The 22,841-nt window shown below is 35.7% G+C and overlaps 1 protein-coding gene across 2 annotated transcripts; it reads right to left on the minus strand.

The window, feature by feature from the left end:
• Positions 1 to 783: 783 nt before the first annotated feature.
• Nthl1 (Nth-like DNA glycosylase 1) lies at positions 784 to 22,353 on the minus strand. Of its 2 annotated transcripts, XM_089637881.1 has the most exons (5): positions 21,443 to 22,353; positions 20,926 to 21,078; positions 20,468 to 20,638; positions 6,343 to 6,502; positions 784 to 3,795 (listed from the first exon to the last, which is right to left on the minus strand). In XM_089637881.1, exons 1-5 carry the CDS (start codon positions 22,205 to 22,207, stop codon positions 3,548 to 3,550), a joined length of 1,497 nt encoding a protein of 498 aa, XP_089494007.1. In that variant the 5' UTR covers positions 22,208 to 22,353; the 3' UTR covers positions 784 to 3,547. The 2 variants fall into 2 exon arrangements, with proteins under 2 accessions (XP_089494007.1, XP_089494008.1); XM_089637882.1 differs by lacking the exon at positions 20,926 to 21,078.
• Between the last annotated feature and the right edge of the window lie 488 nt (positions 22,354 to 22,841).

Below are 22,841 nucleotides of genomic sequence, written 5' to 3' on the forward strand. Positions count from 1 at the left end.
ATCTCTGAAATTTGATTTGAAAATTGTTCTCGTCCTTAGAGAGTACTTGCTTATTGATATGGAGAATCCAATAATTTTTTAAATAAATTTAAAATAAATCAAATTTAATAATGTTATAATAATTATTAAGTTCTGCAAGTATTTGTTATTTTTACAGTTTTTAATGTGACAGCTGTTTCGGCTTTTGAGGCCATTATCAAACTGTGGATATGTCCACACGTATTTATATGATTTTATTTATCCCCACCCATTTAAATTTCTATAATGTTCAAAAATGATTCATTAAGAATTGGAATAACCAAAATATTTGGAAATCCAGCAGTGTTTATACACCTGTTAAAATTAATGACCTAAGGGTTTTCTTAATTGTTGGTACGTGGGTGATTATGTTAAGGAATTATATTTTTTGAAAATATTAAGCAGGGGAGAATTGATCATTTTTGTTTGATTATTAATGATTTTTAGTGAAACAGCCCGTCCTTACTAATAATAATAATAATCCAGGGTGACTTAGTGGTTGAAACACATGCGCATGAAGGTACCTACCCTACTTACGTAGCTCTCGCACTTTCGATGGACACCGGTTCTGTTCGCAAAAATAGATTTATTTTCTGTCAGAATGTTTTTAAAGACAAACATACTTGTATGAAGCCGGTTGTAAAGGAATAATAATATTGCTGGATAAAGATAAAAAGAAACATGACGTGTAATTTTGTATTCAACAGTTTTATTTAAATAACTAAAAAAATAACAAACAAATACAGAACAATGTATTTTGGAACAACCTAATAATAACAATACAGAGTTAAATACAAACTAGCTTCTCAGCAACAAACTAATACTGATTAAAATGTAATATCCTACAGCAAATTTTAAAAAATGAGGTAAAACAGTATAATAACATATGTGTATATATAAAATGAACATGAGCATACCGTAGTATAACACTGTTTTTCCTCCTTCATATAATCCAGGCTTCAAATACCATTAATAAATTCCTTCCTACAGCCCCTACCTTAATCCCCTGTCTTTAAGCTTTAGAGACGTTACGCTATACACGGTGTCCGGAAACTCGTAGTACAAGCGGGAAACTGGTGAATCTACATCACATTTGGAGTCGATTTTGTAGTATAATTTTTTTTGATTTGAGCTTTCGTTTTCGAGTAAATCGAGTCAGAAATCAAATTCTTATAAATTATTACTGAAGATCAAAGTACCCAACTAATTAAAACTATTTAAAAGTAAAACAAAAAAAGAAACCCGGATTTAAAGCATTATTTTGAAATCACCCTTCATTTAATCCGGTGTAATCATAAAATATTTTTGCTCTGCAGGGTTAAAACATCTGTTGTTCTAAAATTCATACCTATTTCTGACATATTCGCAAAATATAGCTTTCTCTAGTATGCTGGGTTCAACTAACATATGAAGGAAAGAGACGCACGATAAGCAGATGTCACATTTCTGTTAAATCGTAAGTAGGTCAGTTTTGGTTTATGGGTCGCCGCAGGTGGCCGTATTTATGTGATTGTTTATACATTGTTTACATTGCATTTTTGCTTTAAGAAGTTTTCTCGTTAATTTAAACATAAAAGCGAATTGTGGTCGAAATTTGTGTGTTTTAATATGCGTTATTATTGTTTTGATAGTGATACTTTAAGATTTATCATCGATGCGTTCGACGTGTTTGAAAACAGTTGTACGTTTTTAATGTTTTGATTTTGAGACTTATCATCGATGCCTTCGACAAGGTAAAAATTAACTCCGTCATGATTCAAATAGTGCAATAATCAATCATCAGACGGACCCAACTGTGCTTGGAAGTTAACGGTGAATATTTAAAATAATTTATGTGACGTGTTTGTGATTTGAATTTTTCCCCATGTGGTGTAGATTCTTCAGTTTCCCGCTTGTACTACGAGTTTCTAGACATTAGTATTAGTTAGTATTATGCGCATTTAATTTGGGCGTGGCATATACGTATTATATGTTGGGGTGACACACTATGCTATAATCTTGCTGAGGAGAGGGGGTCAGATCAATTGGGGGACTGCCGCAGAATATCATTTCTTTGTATGGGATCTGTCACTTTGACAGATGACAGCCGCGTAATTACGCTCCGTAAATTGATCCGACTCCTCTCCTATCGTAGGCAGGAATTTTCAAATATAATGGAATAATTTTCAAATATAGCCTGGCTAGCAGATCACAGCGCATTTCGTTGCAAGGCCAAAACTTATAACACATCATCCTTTTAAATGACAGGTCTGTATGGGATTGTATGGCAAGCAATATGGAGTTATATAAAATGCTTTGAACTTATAGCGTAATCTGTCACCCTTTACACTGTACAGACAGGGGCACTCTTGTAAGGTGTAACATTAAAAAAAAAAATACTGCTAAAAATAAAATTTTATTTGTATGATTGCTTTTCAACCGGAAGAGTGACAATATATCTCTAACCGAATTATTGCCTTATTGAGTATGAAATTTATTTATTACTTAAAAATTATGTATTTAATAGTAGTGACCGGCAAACTAACACAGTGACATTTCAACAACCTTTAAAAATTATATCACTATTAAAGGTTATATAGGTTAGTTTTTCATCATTTTTAATGACTTTATATCGCTTTATAAAGGTGTGTTGAATTGTCATTGTGTTAATTTATCATGGAACCGGCATCCACAATTTTAATGGGATATGTTGCGAGGCTGAAGGTAATGGGGAATGGAAGGAGATGGGGAAGGGGAAGTTTGAGAAGTATCTGACTTCAGATCTGGTCACCAAAACTTTAAAGTCTTTCACCAGGGCGATACTGAGACTATCTACCACTCTATTTGAATGAGTATTTGATGTCCTTAAAAATTAAACACATAATAATGTTTATAATATATACAACACAATTTAGGCCCTTCTACCACAAGGATAAGCAAGTATCGGCGATTCAAGTAATTTGGCGACTACCGTCTAATATTTGCGTCTAATATTTGCACCAGTTTGCCGTGAATAGCCGGGTGAGATAGTTCCCACTCGCATCGTCGAGACATTCTGTAAACTAGTCAGTGATGTCAGTCTCCTGCCAGCCGCCAGTCGCCGACCAGCCGGGCGGGATTGTTCTCACTCACGTCAGATGTTTTGTCATCAACAAAGAATGACAGGATATAAAAATGATAGTTACAGCACCTGTTTGTTTGTGAGTGAGGTAACCCGCAGATGAGAGGCAGCGACAGTTGCGGGCATAAAAATCCATTACGGTATATGAATAAGAGCGACGCAAACCTAGGGAGACTTTTTTGAATTTTGGAATAGTTTCCAACTGTCGCCGCAACTAAAGTCTTGGTCTGCAGGTGGCCTGAGGTTATGAAAGCATTCTAGTTTCAAAGTTATGAGAATTTAACAATGATTGGTGGCGATGCGGGTCTCATGATTTCTGTAGTGATGTGAACAGACTGTGCGCAACAAGTTGTTTGTGACACAGCATGAGTATCAGATACTTGCATATCCCTGTGAAAGAAGGGCCTTAGACATGAATATTTGAACTCCCTATTTTTTTTTGGTCTTCTTTGGCTCCCTGGGGTAAGGACAGATGTCTGCGTTGAGGCAGAGGTCGCAGTTGGGCCCAACCGGCAGACAGACAGTCTGACCGAAGCCAACCAACAAATGGTTGACTTCCGACCACAGTTCGTAGGGCAGCCATGATTGTAGGGACTCTCTCGTTCCTTCAGGATTTTTCGTAGGTTTCGGTAGCCAGTGGATTCGGTTAGATATGCGGTGAACATGCGTGTCCACACCTATAAAAAGAACGAAGTTTGTTATTCCAATAGGGAATTCTCGTGCATTTTGTAAATAATTTATTTCAATAAAGATAATTATTTTATTATGTGCCTCTTTTTTTTCTTTTTTTTTTAAATGCATTTTCAATTTTTCGTAGTTGTTTTAAAAATTGCGTGCTATTTCATGCGCCATTTTGACCGCTACGTCACAAGTGCTACGTCACACCTTTGCCGCTGCCGCCGCCATCGGTTTGCAGGATCTACTCGGGCCGGTCAACAGTGACGTCATCGTTCGCCCTTGAACGTTTGATCAAACACCGGGCGTTTTTAGCTGCATTGAAATATTTCGTTCGCGCCTGTTTTTAAAGTCATTATAACTTTAATAAATGATTTTTGAAAATTATAAAAACTATGTATTCTTGTGTCTGAAGTGTTTCCACATGTGAATAATTAATAATAAGTGATTTTTTGGTGTGAAGAGAATTCCCTATTGGAAGGGACCAATAGTTTGGGAAATGTGAAGAGGCCGAAGAAACAACAATTCACCTATGATGTCAATGTTCTGCCTTGATTGGAAGAAGGTTCAAGTACCTAGGAAGACACGTTATGGAATCAGGAGGCACAATATAGGTCTATGAGTCGAATGCTTAGTAATAATAATATTTGGATGATTTGTATAGCGCCGTTTTTGTGCAAAATCACTCTACATTTCTACAATGATATATATTATTATTACTAACTATATATGGAGATAATATACAGCACCATACTTACCTTGTATGTCACTTAAGATTAATTAACATTAACTAATTGTTTGTTAGCGAAATTTAGATACAGGATTTAGGACATATTGGATATAATTGGACTTTCTCTCAGGAATGGCATATTTAATTTAAGGGTATGACAGCTTAAAAAGGTAAATACAAGAGCTGTTCTGGTAGTACGTCGAGAAGAAATCTGCAGAAGAATTGAACGAACGGCATTAAATAGAAGTATCTGGCTTAGGAGACATATTTACGCCGCTGGAATTAGAAAACACCAAAACTTCAGTGGAGTTTGATTCCTCCTGCCGCAATGCACACATATATTATTCTTTTTGACAACGATTTCTCCCTCGCAAAGATTTTTATGTTTGTTGAACCATACAATACAATATCATCACCATTCAGGTAAAATTCAACACTTGATTTGATTTTTATAGAAATTTACAGTTTTATTTTGAGATTGATGAAATTTTACACACTTGACCTTCAAAACAAGGGGGAAGTCACTGTCTACATCTGATTTCGAAAAACTAAAGCCCAGGCGACTCTTGGGACTTCAGATAGCGTTAAATTAATTTTAAAATATGGGTTTAGTTTATGTAATGGAAATTTCGAAGTTTTATTTATTAATTATTTCTCTAACATTCAAATTTAGTATCTGCGTATTTCCAGGCAGAGCTCTTATCCGCGTCATCATGAAGCATTCAAAAGGAATTAGTATATTGACAGTGTCCTTAAGCCCCCATATTGAGATCTGCTCTCAAGGTGTTGGTCAACTCATTTGAATTGTGTGTCTAAGCAGGGCCGGCCCTACACAATTGGAGCAGTTTGCTCCTGGAGTCGAATTGCCAAGGTGCTGATAATACCTAACAGTCTTAACACATTGCCCTTGAGATTATTTTTCATAAAAACAGCGCTAGTCAAAAATACAAAAATATCTAAATATTATTGATTACTGTGATCACCTACTAGCTACCTACTGGCGTCTAATGTTTCTGACAAGGGGCACCAACATTTTACTCGCCACAGTGTCAGCCCTGTCTTTAGGAAACAATAATATTATTGATTACAGCGATCACCTACTGGCGTCTACTGTTTCTGACAAGGGGCGCCAACATTTTACTCGCCACAGTGCCGGCCATGTTTTTAGGATATACATAATAATATTGATGGTTTACATTGACCATTCTTCTATAATTGACGGAACCTTTACGATATTTATATTCATAACTTAGTATCCAAAAGTACCTAAATTGAAGATTCAGATACATAATATTTTATTGGTATGCATACATTAATAAATATGAGGAACTTCATCACGTTGATGTTTGAATTGGAAATGTTACAAATATGGGAATAAGACGTCCCGGACAGGAACTATAATATAACATAAACTTTATAACGATAATAGTATATTATTTTTAAGGTAAAATTATTAACGAATAAGTATATAATATGTCTAATTTTACTGCCGTTTTATGAAACAAAAAAAATCTTTTTTTTGCTCGTTTTATAGCTGTGTAATATTATGGAATAGTTATGCATATCAAAAGAAAAATACGTTTGCGACATGTGTATGGGAATATAATAATTAAATAAATTCGACATTCTGATAACTTGTTTTTTTCGTTTTCATAGAAGACGTGTGAAAAGGAAGATTTTTAGGTAACGGCTTTTAGGACGATCATCGATGATGTGCATAAGATCTCTACCAGGGTCCAGAATATTTCAAAACTCGTACAGGTCTCAGTGACTTTTGCCTGAACGGCGACGATACGATCAACAATGGCTCATTACTAACCGATTCCGGTGACTTTGTTCCAAGCGACACTCATGCAAATATGCGCCATCTTGGGCCCCACTCCCGTAAGTTTGCAGAGTTTCTCCACCGTGTCGGGAATATCCCCGGCATACTCGTCTGCCAAGGTCTGGGTGGTTTTCTTTATGTATTTCGCCTTAGTCTGCAAGTAAAAGAGGGAAAAATGGAAACATTTATCATCTACATATTATACAGGGTGTATCGGCACTAACCCGACAAACTTTAACCAGCTATTCCTTAGCACATTTGGAGTAAAAAATGTTATGTACACTTTGCTGTCCGGTAACATTTTTTTTCTTTTAAAAACAAAAAATAAATAAAATTTCCACACTCCGCTACTGCCCACAGTATAGGGGTAAAATAATTGGCAACGCCGCGCTACTGTCATCTCTTTCACACATATTCTGTCTCAAGTCCCGTGTGGTTCCCGCCACCCCGTCTCGTATCAGTGGTCAGTGCTGTTTTGGGAGTTCGCATGTCATCAAGTTTCTAGTTTCGTTTTTGTTTTGTTATCTAAGTTTTTACTGTTGAAATATGCCCCTCAATTATCCACCTGCCGAGCAAGCAGATATTGTTTTTGTTTATGGATTTTGCAATGGAAATTCACGAGCAGCCGTAAGGGAGTATCGCATGAGGTTTCCTGGAAGACGCGTCCCACACCATGCTACCTTTGTCCAGGTTTGTACCCTATCAATTGTTTATTGAAACTATTTACATTCATTGATAATGCCAAAAAGCGCTTTTGAAATTTAAACTGGGAACATTAAAAACATAACAAGGGGCCACCAACTTTAAAAATGTAAATTGTACTTTAGGTGATTTGTGTTCAGTGGTCACTAAACGGCGTTTTAAAAAGTTAATTAATTTTAATCTCTAATAAATGCATCATTCACTGCAATTGAATTCACTCCCTTTCTCACCATGGGATTATTTAAATTACTTGAATTCAATTTCACCCCTGTGAATCCAAGATATCAACCGTACCTAGTTAAGAAAATTATAATTTAAAACACTTTGTTATACATTTTACTATAAAAAAATGAAATAAATGAAGAGAAAACGTAAGTTTTCTGATATGTGCCTAAAATAAGTGTTCTTTAAAAATAAAATGAGTGAAAAAGCCCGCGATTGTTTATTTGACATTATTACTGAGCTGAATAATAAAAGCAGTTGTTATTTGTTGTTTTGTTTCAGATGTATCAACAATTGCGTGACTGTGGCATCGGACGGATTGAAGGCGCCGGCGGAGGACACAACATCGTTCCTGTGGCAGTTGAGGAGAGAATCCTGAACTTAATTACCGAAGACCCCACGCTGTCCGTGCGTCGGGTCGCTCTGATGATAGGACACAGGGAACACATGGCGGTATGGAGAGTTCTGAAGAAGCACGGGCTCAAACCTTTTCACTATAGGCGCTGCCAAGGCCTCATGGAGAATGACCACTTTTCCAGAGTCGTGTACTGCAGAAGAATGCTGCATAATGTCATAAGAGATGCAGACTTCATGAAAAACATATTGTTTACCGACGAAGCACAGTTCACTAAAACAGGAGTGCTAAATGTGCACAACTTGCACCATTGGGCTGAACAAAACCCCAAGCTTGTTCGGGAGTCGTCGAGCCAGGACAGATTTTCCATCAACATGTGGGCAGGAATCCTGGGAAATCAAATACTCGGTCCAATCGAGTTGCCTCCCAGACTAAATGGACCGATGTATTTGGAGTTCTTACAAGTGCAACTGGGCGAGATTCTGGAAGATGTGAACCTCGAATTACTACGGAGAATGTGGTTCCAGCACGATGGAGCCCCACCACACTATTCGATTGCCGTGCGGAACTACTTGGATGTCGAGTTTCCTGGTCGTTGGATAGGCCGTGGAAGTCCGGCCATTGCTTGGCCACCAAGATCACCCGACCTGACCCCCCTGGATTACTACCTGTGGGGGGCTCTCAAGGAAAAAGTGTATGCTAAGCCAATAGCCTCAAGAGAGCAACTGCTCGAACGAGTGATGGAAGCCGCTGCAGAAATTAAAGCAAATCCTGCAAACTTAAATAATCAAAATATAACAAGACTACACGCTTGCATCGAAAATAATGGTAGTCACTTCGAACAAATGCTCCAATAAAAAAATTAACATAAACTACATGTCCGCATTTTCATTTATTATTTATTGGTAAAATTCTCACAATGTCATTCATTTACACATCAATATTACCTACATATCAATATTTAATAAAATCTGTAGAAGAGTATGCCCGTCGGCATTCAACAAGTTTTTCGACAAGTGTGTCGAAAAGCGTCTTCTCTCTTTCCTACACACTAAATATTAATGGTTAAAAATGAGACGACTGATGCTTGTAAGCGCGCCAATACGTAAAAACAACGAAACTCGAATAAGAATTGCCAGGTGGGTTTTTTAATCGCTTTAATCTGACTTTAAACAATAATTAAACACGTAAAAATTATTTAATATAATATTACAGTACAGTACTTTGAACCTTCGCAATAAATTTATTTGATTTTAAGTTTAGTTTGTAGAACTCCATTTCAATTTAGAGATTTTTTTTATTTTAACAGTCTTATTAAAAAATTTATAAAAACAGTGTGTTTATAAACAAGTTCTGCTAGTTGTAATTATTATTACGCGTGACAGCTGTTTCACCTTCTGACGGCATTATCAAACTTTGGTAAAGCCACTTACAGACGACGTAAGTGATAACTTTCTTTTTTTATTATTCTGGCTTTATTGATTTCCGAGTAAATTGTCGTAAATTATTATTTGCTAATCCCAATATTATTTGCTAATGCTAATAATTAAGTGAAATTTTAAACAATGCAATAATAGGATTATTGCATTGTTAATTTCACTTAATGTCGTTGGTATTTCCAACTGATGACTCAGGGGTTTATTTCCCTGAATAATTAAGTATTTTGGGGTCTAATTATTATGCATTTCATTACATCCGATAATTTAAACAATTTTTATGTTGAATTGGGGTAAGTTTTATGGCTAAGGGAAGGAGTGGAAGGTGAGGAAGTACCTGGATATTCAGATCTGGTCACCAAATACGGCTAGTCATTTCAAGCAACGTTTAAATTCTAAACCTGGATATTCAGATCTGGTCACCAAATACGGCTAGTCATTTCAAGCAACGTTTAAATTCTGAACCTGGATATTCAGATCTGGTCACCAAATACGGCTAGTCATTTCAAGTAACGTTTAAATTCTAAACCTGGATATTCAGATCTGGTCACCAAATACGGCTAGTCATTTCAAGCAACGTTTAAATTCTGAACCTGGATATTCAGATCTGGTCACCAAATACGGCTAGTCATTTCAAGCAACGTTTAAATTCTAAACCTGGATATTCAGATCTGGTCACCAAATACGGCTAGTCATTTCAAGCAACGTTTAAATTCTGAACCTGGATATTCAGATCTGGTCACCAAATACGGCTAGTCATTTCAAGCAACGTTTAAATTCTAAACCTGGATATTCAGATCTGGTCACCAAATACGGCTAGTCATTTCAAGCAACGTTTAAATTCTGAACCTGGATATTCAGATCTGGTCACCAAATACGGCTAGTCATTTCAAGCAACGTTTAAATTCTGAATTAATTAATCAATTACGAAAAAGCGTGGGGTTAAGAATATTTTTTTTAAATTATAGTTGTAATTTATTGTCGATTTTTTAAAAAAATTGCGATATTTTAAATAAAATTTAATAATTATTGTTTAAATAAATTAGCAATCTGGCAGCATTCATTTGCAGGTGGTCAATCCAATGCAGTCATGACGTTTGTGTGAGTGCTTTCCTTTGTCTCAGTGTGTTGCGCAGCAGTTTTATATGAACCGTTTTTTGATTCATCGGGATTGTTTTTAAAACTATACATTCTTTGTACCTTCAAATTAGTGGAAATAAACTTAAGTGTGTCAAGCTGCTCGTTATATTCCGGTAATTCTGGAAGGCTTTTAACATAAGCAATAATATTCATAAATCACATTCCGCGAAGTTGTAAATAACTAAATTTATTAAAAAATATACGTTGTAGGATAGCCTAGCAAGTAACATTTTGACAGAGCACTTACGGTGATTTAAAAAACAACGGCGCTGTTCAAATAATCCAATTATTATTATTGATAAGTACCTAAGTGAGGAAAATTGTTTTTAAAAGTGCTCAGAATTATTGGACTTCGATTATAAATTCAGGAAATCTACTAATTAGTTTCTTAGTTTCAAAATTAGACTATTTAATACGTGAAACGCGTAAGAGGTGAAACCAAAGCATTCCAGAGGTGAAACAATTTAGATACAAAAATAAAACTGATGTGTACAATACAAGAAGACAATCAGTGATTCGCATACGAAAAATGTGAATAATCATTATTGTTAAATAAAATATTTCTTTTCTGGTACTGGATTATGTAATACGGGCTTCGTTCGCAGCAACACGCGAGAGTTGCGATGTTGCTTTCAAATTTTGACAAAGGATAAAACAGTGGTGACATGTGGTGAAAATATGTTTAATTAATTTTTTATTAAAAAAAAACGTTACCGGACAGCAAAGTGCACATAACATTTTTTACTCCAAATGTGCTAAGGAATAGCTGGTTAAAGTTTGTCGGGTTAGTGCCGATACACCCTGTATAAGGCCTATTTATTTAATTGCTTAGCAAAATACCAATACATTGCAAAACCATAATGAAAATTACAAAAAAAATTGTTGACATACATAATAAATTAATGTATAAGGTTACATGTAGTACAAAAAAGGTTACACATCAGTACACATAGTTAACCCATGGATGACAGGGAAAATTTAATAAATATCTCAAAGCCAAATATAATTTCAAAAATTATACAGGGTGCCCGGGGCTAAAGTGTGCTAACTTCGAGGGGTGATTCTACTTGATTTTAAAAGTATATTTTTTTAGAAATTCTAATATTTTAAGATAGTTTTTAGGTTAAAAAAATTCATTGTTTGTATGGGAAAATAAATATTCTTCGATGGACAAATATTTTGTACGGGAAAAAGAACATTGGAATTTCTAAAAAAGTTATTTTTTTTTTTACTTCTAACTAGATTACCCGTACAAGAAGTGAATCATCTGGCGATTCCTGCATTTCCCCGCCCCTACGCCCTAGGAAGGACGAAATCGAACTGAAGCCGCGCCGTTTGTCTTCTGCCGATATGGAGTAATTACAAACAATTATGCTACGAAAAGTTTATTTTTGTTATAGTGATAAAATACTTTTTGTTTTAGTGTTAAGTTTCTTCATTTGGACATATGGAACGGTTTTTGGTGGCGTCAGGGTTAAGTTAAATATTGTATGCTAGTGCTTTATACCTAAATATCAGTATGTTATGACATAGGTGTCGATGAGGCTCGCTATCCATCACATTGCCAACCCTTCGGTGGCGCAAAGAGGAGGACGGAACGTGATCAATGTCGAATTGGTACATGAAATATTAGAGGAGGAATGGAAAGAAAAATGAATGAATTGTGTGATACAATGGTGAGCAAATGTTTGGACGTATTTTGTATAACAGAGAGTATGAAAAAAGGGAGCGGTACAAAGCAGCATAATGATAGGCTCGTCATTTGGTCTGGGAGACCAGATACGGAGAGGGCTTGTCACGGTGTTGCAGCGCTACTGTCTCCCAGAATGGTTGAATGTATGTTGCAGTATGAATGTGTAAGTCCGAGAATAATGTGTGTAATGTGTAATTTGGGCAAAGACATTATTTGTACCAGGCTCCACTTCTATTTAAATAGCCTTAAGTCGTCAAATTCCTTGTGTACATTTAAAAAGAATATTAACCGGTCAGCAACGTAAGCAGATATACACGATAAAATAACGATAGCAGTCAAGTACAATAAGCGTGTTTACACGTCAACGCGTGTGTTTCCACAAAAATCGTCATAACTCCGTTATTCTTCTAGTGACATCCCTAAAACAAAAAGTAGAATATTCGTATTGAATGAAGCTTCACATCTCTATTCAAAGTTATCCATAGAAACCCGTAAAAAGACCTACTCAGTGGAAGCAAATTTTACCCGCCAAATCGTAAAACGACGCCAAGAAAGCCGTTTTACGTGCCGACCCGCCTCGCAAGTTTAATTATTTTTTTAAAAATATATTTTGTATGAAATGGTCAAAAAGTGAAGTGACAGAATTGTTTATTGTACATTTGTACGATGAAATAAGTGTTTTTTTTTTACATTATCCGTGATTTTAGTATCGTTTTTACATAAAACATTACAGGTGAGTCATTTTTACAATTTTTTCATGTTTCCATTCTAAATTAAAATATTTACAAATGTTAATATTTATTTATGATACAACAATTTGAAAGCCTATTTTGTAACCTTTCTAAAACAGTTTTTACTATTCGGCTCCGTTCAGTAATGTTTCATTTATAGAGCTTTGATTGTGAGGTGGTAATAACACAACGTTTTCGTGAAATTGACATTTCGGTAAAGACATCTTAGCTTCAAGTTCGCGAAAAGTCGGAGGGGTTAAATTATTTGTGCTATCTGAGGATTTCCAACATATTGTAGCGTTAAAAAATTATGCAAATTTAAATTGCCAAAGTAGTGCCCAATTATTGTTTTGTTGAAAGTTTTTCGGGTGGCTGCCCTGCGATCGGTTGTACGGAGCGGGCGAGATAACGCGGGTATAAAGGACCGGGGGGAAAGCGAACGGAAGCGTGGTTTTTTTTTATCCTTTTCCTTTTATAATTTAATTTTTTTTTCTCTTTATTTTTTATCTCCTTTTAAAAATAATAGTTTATTATATTTTTATGTATATTATATCATGGTCACTCTACATGTTTACTACAATGAGTACTAATACTGTAATGAGTCGGCTGGAATTAGATTAATAGGTAACATGTAGGTACCCAATTCGTAGAAACGTTAATGAAACAATATTGTTCTCGTAATCTTTGTGCTATTTTTTATTTTCATTATTTTGTAAAATTATTAACCTCAACACGGGCTTGTCCTAGTGAGTTTAAAAATTCTAACGTAAAAAAAGATACAATGTAAAGAAACAATAAATAAAATAAATGTGGATCAGATTCTTGTTGTTTGCTATGCCCCTGTTAATTCTGAAAGTGACGAAGAGAAAGATGATTTTTGGACTGGTGTGAATGATGTAATGAGACTAAAAAATATGAATGAGAGGATTATAATGGCAGGCGATTTGATAGGTGGGTGTGAATTAGCCATGACGGTTTTGAATCGGCCTTAGGCATGTTTGGGGATAAAAGAACGAATGGCAACGGGAACAGAATACTTGAAATATGTTTGGAGTGGAACTTGTTTGTGTCGAATACTTTCTTCAATCCACCAATATACGTGGGAAAGAGGAAATGAGAGGTCGATTATTGATTTTATAGTAATTGACTCTAGGTTGAGAGCCGTTACCGAGGACACAAGAGTTTTTAGAGGGGCTGAGGTTGAAACTGACCATTTTCTGGTAGTGTCGAGAGTAAACCTCTTTTGCGGTTGGTGCTCTAAAGTGAAAACGGTATCAACTCCAACAAGAGTCAAAATATAAAAACTGCAAAACGATAATGTGAGAAATAAGTATGTGAATTGTGCAGAGATGAGATTGAATGAGAAGGAAACGGACGGTCTAAATATAGATGAAACATGGAACCACATAAAAGTGATTCTTTGTGAATCTGGTAGAGAGGTGTGTGGAATAAGTACACAAGGTAGGAAGAAAGGTGATGCGTGGTGGAATGATGAGATTAAAGCACTGGTCTCAGAGAAGAAGAAAGCATATGTCTATAAGAAAGATGTGTACAGGGGATGCAAGAAAACAGTAAGAGTTGGAGTGAAAGAACGAAAGAAACGCCTGGAAGAGGAAGAGGGAATCGAAATGACAGACCACTTCCAAGAAAACATTAAACTGTTTTGGAAGGAAGACAAAAGGTCCCGGAGTGCTCCAAAAGGAAGCATGAAAGTGATAAAATTGAAAGATGGAAAAATGTTGACCAATGAGGAAGAAATAAAAGAGATGGATGAAGTATTTTGAGGAAGTCTTCGAAGACAGCGTTTCCAGCGGCAAATCAGATATGAATGATGATGGGGCGAATGTTACCGAAATCAGCATGGTGGAGATAAAAAGATCGATTAAATGTCAATGTAAAAAAAAATTGGGGGTGCATGAGATGTAAATGGGGTCAAAGGGGGGTTTTAAAAGTACCATTGTGAAATTAAAACGAAGATGTCATGTGATATTGTGGGAAATTAGTGTCTCCTCTTAAATTCTCTATCGTATTTTCACCTATGTTTTCCTACCAATAAATGTACTTGTTCATTTTAAATACGAGTTGTATTAGTTTCTTAACTGGTTTCTTCTTCATAGTCGTACAAATATGAAATATAGCTACCACAGATAGATATTATATGACTAGGGTGCCGTGAGAAAATTCCAATTTTCAAGTGTGCCACGACTTGGAAAAGTTTGGGAACCCCTGGTCTACGGGGCAAAAAAGTTTTTGGACCTCTGCTCTACATACTCTAGACTGCAAATGTAGCTAGCCGCACTATAGGGATTAAAGTTTAAATAAATAATACTTTGTGCTTAAATTTGTTGTAGGACATGTAGAAAATATCCACATTTCCTACGAGTTAATTAACCTAGTAAGTATTCCCAGGGGCATCACCATTGGTAAGTTTTTTCTGCACCTGGGAAGAATCAGAAGCCTGTGTTGGCGGCCTCGCGTGAAATTATTGGGAATTAGAATTGTATTTTAGCCAGAATGTCTGGAGTTGATAATAAACCATTCAGAAGCTTATAAGCCATCGGCAGTAATGTGACATCCCTCTTAGAACTAAAACCTAGCATTCCTGAGATAAATGCTGTTGGAAAATGGGTAAAAACCACAGACATATGAATATATAGACTAGAAATTAAAGGTGAGGGGTAAAATCAACTGTTGAAGAACGAAGGGGGTAAAGCTGACTGTGATTCGTCAATAAATCAATCTGACAGTATATAGGCATCTCGCATTATAATATCACCATTTAGTTCTTAAAAGTAAAATCTGCTTTTGAATGAATAGACATTTTTACATGGGAGCGCAAATTACTCGCCACGTTATGAACAAATTTGCGAAGTCCAAATTCGGCAAAAAAAAATTTCTTCTATTTTCAGAGTCGAATATTTTGTTTACGTATTTAGTTAATACACTTTTATAAGTGTTCATAATTTACTTCCCAGTAACAACGATGCGCACACTTGAGAATCGCTACATTCGACCAATGTAGGCTCGATGTGATAGTATATGTTTCTACAACTGATTCATATTATACGACGTGAATAAGCTTAAAATGATGCTTACATATGGAATGTAATACGACAATTGGGTTTATTCTCTTTTTCACATCTAATTTTACAAGTTTTCATATCACAAGCCACTATTTTGCTGTGTTATTTCATAAAATGCCTCGACCATAGCTCGACGCTAGTTCGAACAAGAATGATGACGTCACATTCAAGATTCACGGGAAGCCATACGCGAGCCCAGCCGGCTCCAATGGAACCGGTATGGGGAGTGGGGAATAATACGCTTTTAATCACTTAGGGCAGGTCTACTAATATTCATATGTCTATGGTAAAAACCAAACTCTTTTATGTAGAGCAGTGCTCCGCAACCTTTTCTCACCTACGGCACACCAAATTTCTTCCTAGAATTCTGCGGCACACCAAAAGCTAAAATATATAGATGTTAAATTTATACACAAATTTTACAATAATTTCTTGTTTTTTATTTGAAAAGTATACATACATACATATAACTATAACATATTTATTTTTACGCAATCTTAGTAATTATTATAAAATAATAATAAATTGATGAGCGATTAATTGTTAAATTAACCTGCGCTTGTTTCAATGAACACAAAAGTTTTATATTCGGCTCGATTTTTGACAGCGCAACCCGAAGTTCTTGGTCAAGACCTTTTAAACATGACTGCTTATCATTTTTAATTAATACAAGCATTGAAAAACTTTGCTCACATAAGTATGTTGTTGAAAATGGAAGTAGTGTTAAGAATGCTTTGACGGAAATGTGAGGATATTCTTTTTTAACGTAAATCCAGAAAACATCTAATTGATCTTCGTAGAGGTGAAGTTTTAATGTCATGTCATTATTTGAATCTGTAAATTCCACTCGAATTTGCAGAGGCAGTGCTTCCGTAAAATATGTTGCATTGGTTGCATAAGGATGTCGAATCCAATCGTATTGTTCCATATTAATGGAATAAAAATACTGATCAAATTTCTGCTGAAGCATACTTAAATGTTGTTGGGACAGATCCACAGTTAATTGTTTGTTTTCAATTGTACTATGGTTGATCCTTTGGTACATTTCCAAACATCCTTTTTGCAACTCTTTCTGCCAAAGTTCGTTATTAATTTCATTCAAATGCTCGAATATATCAGCCATGTATGCAAGTTTGGCTATCCAGTAATTATCATTTTAGATTTAAAAGAAACTCACACACCTCGTGACGAAGCTCAAACAATCTAGCCAAAACTTTTCCTCGGGATAGCCAACGAATTTCAGTATAAAACAATAAGGATTCATATTCGGCTCCCATTTCTGCACAGAGTATTCCAAAGTTTCGCGAGTTTAGGGCACTTGATTTAATTATGTTGATTTTGATGCATTCATTCATCGTGTTCAAAAGTTCGACCATCAATGCTTCTCGATGTATGCAGCAGTGTGTAAATTGTAACGTTGGATTTTTTGTTTTACACAAGAGACAAAACCCTTTTTACCGCTGTTTGCCGCAGCGCCATCCGTGCAAACAACAATGCAATTTCTCCATTTAATATTAAATATTTTGAAGAAATCATCGGTTACTTGAAAAAATTCTTCACCGGTAGTTTGCTCTGGAACCTCCTTACAAAATAATTTTTTTTTTTTTTTTTATATTTACTCCACACAGGAGGCCCTGAAGAAAATAATTTCCCTCAGGGCCTATGTCATCTTTGGGGATGCTGTGTGGAGGGTCTTTTTGTGGAGAGGAAGGAGTGAACATGGGTCTTGAAGAGTCCCATGTTGTAGGAGGGAGGAAACACAGAGGCCGGCAGTTCGTTCCACAGCCGAGCTGTTGAACTTAAGAACGAATCGTAGAAGCGACCCGTTCTCATGTGACAAGTGTCAACTGTGTACAAATGTTGGGCGCGCGTTTGGCGTGTATCCCGACTACGCACCGGTGCCGAAGGGATCAATGACGCTAGTTCCTCAGAGCATCTTCTTAACCGCTCTTAAAAAGTCAGCAATCCACGTACACAGGGATGCGGGAAGTCCGTAAGAATGCAATTTGTTGACAAGTCCTCGGTGCCAGACCCGGTCAAAGGCCTTGACCGTTTGGGTCTCACCGTGACGTTCCAGGCACCGCCCCCAAACATGCGTCACATACGCGAGAAGATCACCGCACGAGCGGTTCCGCCGGAATCCGTATTGACGGTCGTTGATAATTTTGTTCTTCTCGAGGTATGTGAGCAGTTTGTCGTTGATCACACGTTCCATCACTTTGGACAGAACTGATGTGATCGCTATGGGGCGGTAGTTGGCCGGGTTGGAGCGGTCACCTTTCTTGGGAATAGGGTGAATTACCGCTTTTTTCCAACCAGAGGGCACAGTGCCACACTTCAGGGATAAATAAAGTTCGTCAGCGAAAAGTACAATAGCTATCAACTGTGCTTTATTTTTAATATCGGTTGTTTCGTTGATCTTAAGTGCAAATTTTTCAGCCAATAACAGTTTTCTAATTAGTGTTTCTAATATATTGTGAATACGTCTTTTAACAGTATCTGCAGACAATGAAAAATAGACAATATTATGAAAAATATTTTGTCATTGTGTATTAAATACGTAATGATATATTGTAAAATGTCAAATACATTGAATTTGACCGCGGCACACCTGTGTCCGACTCACGGCACACCAGTGTGCCACGGCACACCGGTTGCGGAGCACTGATGTAGAGGAATAGTACAAATTTATTTTGTATTTTCTCGACAATTAGTAGTAGTAATAACATACCTGAGATTCACTCGTAAGAGGTTGGTCAACTCATTTGAATTGTGTTTCTAAGTAGAGAGATGACAAAATTCTCTGAATTCTTCAAGTCAACATTTGTACCCTCCTCCGTCAATGACACAATAGACATCAATCAACTTGAATCAGTTCACGACTCAGGACTTGCGCATATTCACACGATTGAACTAACGAAACAAGAAGTGAAATCAAGTTTAAAGTCGCTAGACATAAACAAAAGTGCGGGTCACGATGGAATTCTGGCGTTTTTCCTTAGATCTGCTGCGTCGTCATTGTGTGTACCGCTTACCATAATATTTAATAAATGTCTGAGCGATGGGGTTTCCCCTGGCAGGTGGAAGCTGGTCTACATCATTCTGGTCCACAAGGGTGATTCGCGTCAACGAGTGGAAAACTACAGGCCAATATCCATTCTCTCGGTAATCCCTAAACTGTTGGAAAGACTTGTCCATGCTAATATATATCCCCAGCTTGCTGCCAAAATTACACACCAACAACACGGGTTTGTCAAAGGCAAATCTACCGTGAGTAATTTACTTATTTGCTCTAATTTCTTGTTTACTACCATGGATCGAGGCCATCAGGTAGATGCAATTTACTGTGATTTCAAAAAAGCTTTTGACAAGGTTGATCACCTTATTCTTATTAAAAAAAATTATGTAATACGGAATTAGGGGAAACTTATTAGGTTGGTTCATCTCATACTTAACAAAAAGACAGCAAACTGTGTAGTTACGAGGAAATACTTCCGTATGGGAACCAGTTACTTCTGGCGTACCACAGGGATCAATCCTAGGTCCGCTGTTATTTATACTTTTTATTAATAATGTTTCTGAATGTTTCATGCATTGTTTATTTCTCTTATAGCCGATGACATAAAAATATTTGCCATTGTTAGGAATTTAAATGATTGTCTGCTCATCCAACGAGACTTAGTAAGGTTCAAAGCGTTTTGCAATGAAAACAAAATTTACCTAAGTTACAACAAATGTAAACAAATAAGCTTCACTAAAAATCAACGCTATCATACACAATTATTATATCGGTAACTATTCACTAAATCACATATACTGTATAAGAGAACTTGGCGTACTTTTTGATTCCAAACTTCATTTCGATGCGCACATTAAAAACATTATGAATAAAGCTTACTGCATGATAGGCTTTGTTATCAGAAACAGACGCATATTTCGAAAACCTGAAACCTACCTTCAGCTTTACTATACGCTGGTCCGTTTTCAACTTAAATACTGCACCTCCATATGGACTCCACTTTATGATATATATAAAGAAAATATTGAAAGTATCCAGAAGAAATTCAACTACAGAATGAGCGCACTTAAATGGGGATACACAAATATGCACTCGAAATATAACGTCTCCACTCTTACTAACCGGCGAACTTACCCTGACCTAATGACCTTGTACAAAATCTGGAACAACTTTATTGACTGTCCTGACTTACTCAATCTAATAAACTTTAAAATACCACCCAGAACGACGAGGCTTAACGACTTATTCCATATTAGCCGGAGGAGCACAAATGCTGGTGTCAGGGATCCAATCAGAAGATTGTGCGAATAGTATAATAAAAACCAAAACCTGAAGGATTCCAACATATTTTTTGATACATATGGTACTTTTGGTAAGAAATTGAAGTCTGTTTTCCTATAAAAAAAGGAAAATGTGTACTTACTTTATTCATTATACTCTTTAAGTACTTTTTTATGATTTATCTCTAAACTTGTATAAAAAATATTTGTACACTTTTATTTGACACTGAGCATTATCTACATATATACAAACTAATTTTTTTAATACTTTTTTCCTTATTTACATGTAAAAAAATATTTAAAATTGTTATCTACCAGTCAATCTGTGAGAAATAGTTAGGATGCAGGCGAATTCTTAAGTTATTGTTTTACAAAATTATCTTTTAATTACTGTCTGTATTTGTGTTTTCTCCTTAAATAAATTTAAAAAAAAACTAAATAGAGAGTAAGTTTTTTACCTTCCAGAAGCCAACTGGATAGATGAGTTTCCCCAGCTGTTCCTCCGAGGTGTTGATGACATTGTCTACTGTAAGTCCGTGCTCCCTTAACCTCTGCACAGCCGCGTAGGTGACCTGGTCTTTGGTCTGGCTGGACAGCATGAGGGATATGAGGCATTGGTATCTTACTACCTGAGATGTAAACAAACAAAATCAATAATAAATTTTGGAAGACGGTTAACAATTTATATCTGGTCACTAAACAAAGCCCAAGTGTAAATGGTGGTCTTTCACAAGAACTTTCACTACGGACAATGGGTATGCTAAATTATTGATTGAAACATTATTTTTCTTACGTAACCGCTTGAAAATTGTTTTTATCATATGGGCGTTAGCCTGATGTTTTTAAGATCCTTAGATTGGCTGCATTAAATAGCACGAAGTTCAAGAATGAAGACATATAAAATAAAAAGACTTGCGTGATCTGGAGCCCCCGGATCAGCACATTTATCGCATCCCATCTCATCCACTGGAGCCCCTCCCCCAGCTCTCATCAGCCGAATGTTGTTCAGGACCAGCTCCCAGTTGTCCGGGCGCCAATCTGTTGTGTTTTCTATCTTTACTGCATCTTCCTGGAAACAGGTATGGTATTATTATCAACAGGATCGTGTTTACGCACTATATTCTCATGGTTTGGCCTATTCCAGCATTCCGCTCACTATACATTCCCATTGGGATTGTATGGCGAGCAATATGCTGAAATAGGTCAAGCAATGATGCATTTAGCGTAATGTGTTGCCCCCCTAGAGGTTGAGAAGATGTGAGTTTAGTAAAACCCACCGTGTAACACTTAACGCTTTTCTTTTGCCAAAACAAATAAGATTATTTTAACAACATGTATTTGGATGATTTGTTTATTGCTGTTTTTGTGAAAAATCACCTCAAGGCTTTGTGATAGTAAAAAGGATAAATAAAATAATAAAATAGCGTTCTTACCAGTTTAACGTCTTCTTTTTTCACCTCATCATACTCTAGTTTAATGTGCAATCTTCGGCCCTTCTTGGGAGAAAGAGAAGTTCGTTTTTCTTCAACAGGAGAGTATGGCTCCTCCTTTATCTCCACGATTTCTTGTTTTATGTCAACTGAATTTGCTTCGATATCTTCTTCAGATTTTATTGTTATTGTATTTCCACTGTTTTTCATTGGAGATTTGAGCAGCTTAATTTTATTTGGGTCTTCATGGTTTGCCAAATTTTTACAACTTATTTTGCTATTTGAACTGTTTGTACCGACGTTCATGTCTTGTTTACTTGTAGTCGCATTTCTCTGACATCTCAGACTTCTTGCTGCAGGTGGAAATTTACTTGTAATAGTTTTTTTTGGTTGACGTAGGTCAACTTTTTTTGTATCATTACTTTCTGCAGATTCAAAATTAGATTTCATATCGTCCAAACATTTTACTACAGAAACTATTTTTTCAGGTTTCTTATTCTGAACATGCATTTTAGGTTTCTCTTCTGTGCATTCAAATACAGATCTCATGTCCTGCAAACATTTAACTACAACACTTTTTTTGATGGGTTTACTCTTTTTGAAAATTTCTGATTCCGCCTCGTCAGTTGCTGCTGTGTTGCGTTTTTTTGATTTGGGTTTTTTCGGTGCTGACATTTTATAGTAATTATTTAAACAATACACATTAAAAACTTTGAACTTTTCAAAATTACCGTTTCCTGTTTTTATGAAATGTTTCAAACATAACATGAAACGTTCACAAGACACTATTGAAATTAGACGTATAAAATAACAAATGTGCAATAAAACTAAAAACAACAATTTTTGTCGGAAATGTTTGTTTACATTTTAGTAATTAAATTCATAATCAAGGATTTATATACGACCCGCGAATATTTTTTTTCAAAACGTCAAAGAATATTTAAAATCATAGAACAAAAATAATAGAAAAGAAAACGAGAGGCTACATCCAAGGTTATTATAAAATATCAATGACTAAATAAAATACGAGAAATATATACAACTCGCTCATGCAGGCACTTTTCGGTAAAAAAAAGGCAATTACCCATAAAGACTGTTTTTTAAAGGTGATAAAATACGGTTTAAAACTTCATTATTAGAAATAAACATATAATTTTAAAATACGATTTTTCTAAAATCAAACACAAAAAGGTTTAAAAATGGCTCACCTTTCGTTTTTTCGTCTATACATATACTGAACTAAAATTTTTGATAAAATAAAATATTTTTTTGTTTTAAAACCACGATATTTATTAATTTAAGAACCGACCGGTTTCGCTTTACTTAAGCATCATCAGGGTACAAATTAATACTAAACAAGAAGTACATAATGTGTGTATATATAACAAAATATAGAGAATAT

The sequence above is a fragment of the Hesperophylax consimilis genome, chromosome 12 (genome assembly GCF_061612785.1).
Source record: "Hesperophylax consimilis isolate HC1 chromosome 12, BYU_Hcon_1.0, whole genome shotgun sequence".
NCBI lineage: Eukaryota > Metazoa > Arthropoda > Insecta > Trichoptera > Limnephilidae > Hesperophylax > Hesperophylax consimilis.

Excerpts from the sequence above, each read along its gene's own strand:
- Nthl1 (XM_089637881.1), bottom strand. The coding sequence starts at position 22,207 with ATGTTATGTTTGAAACATTTCATAAAAACAGGAAACGGTAATTTTGAA. Across the intron at positions 20,639-20,925 it reads ATCCGGGGGCTCCAGATCAC|GTAGTAAGATACCAATGCCT; the intron begins GCAAGTCTTTTT and ends TTTACATCTCAG. Across the intron at positions 6,503-20,467 it reads ATCCAGTTGGCTTCTGGAAG|ACTAAGGCGAAATACATAAA; the intron begins GTAAAAAACTTA and ends TTTTACTTGCAG.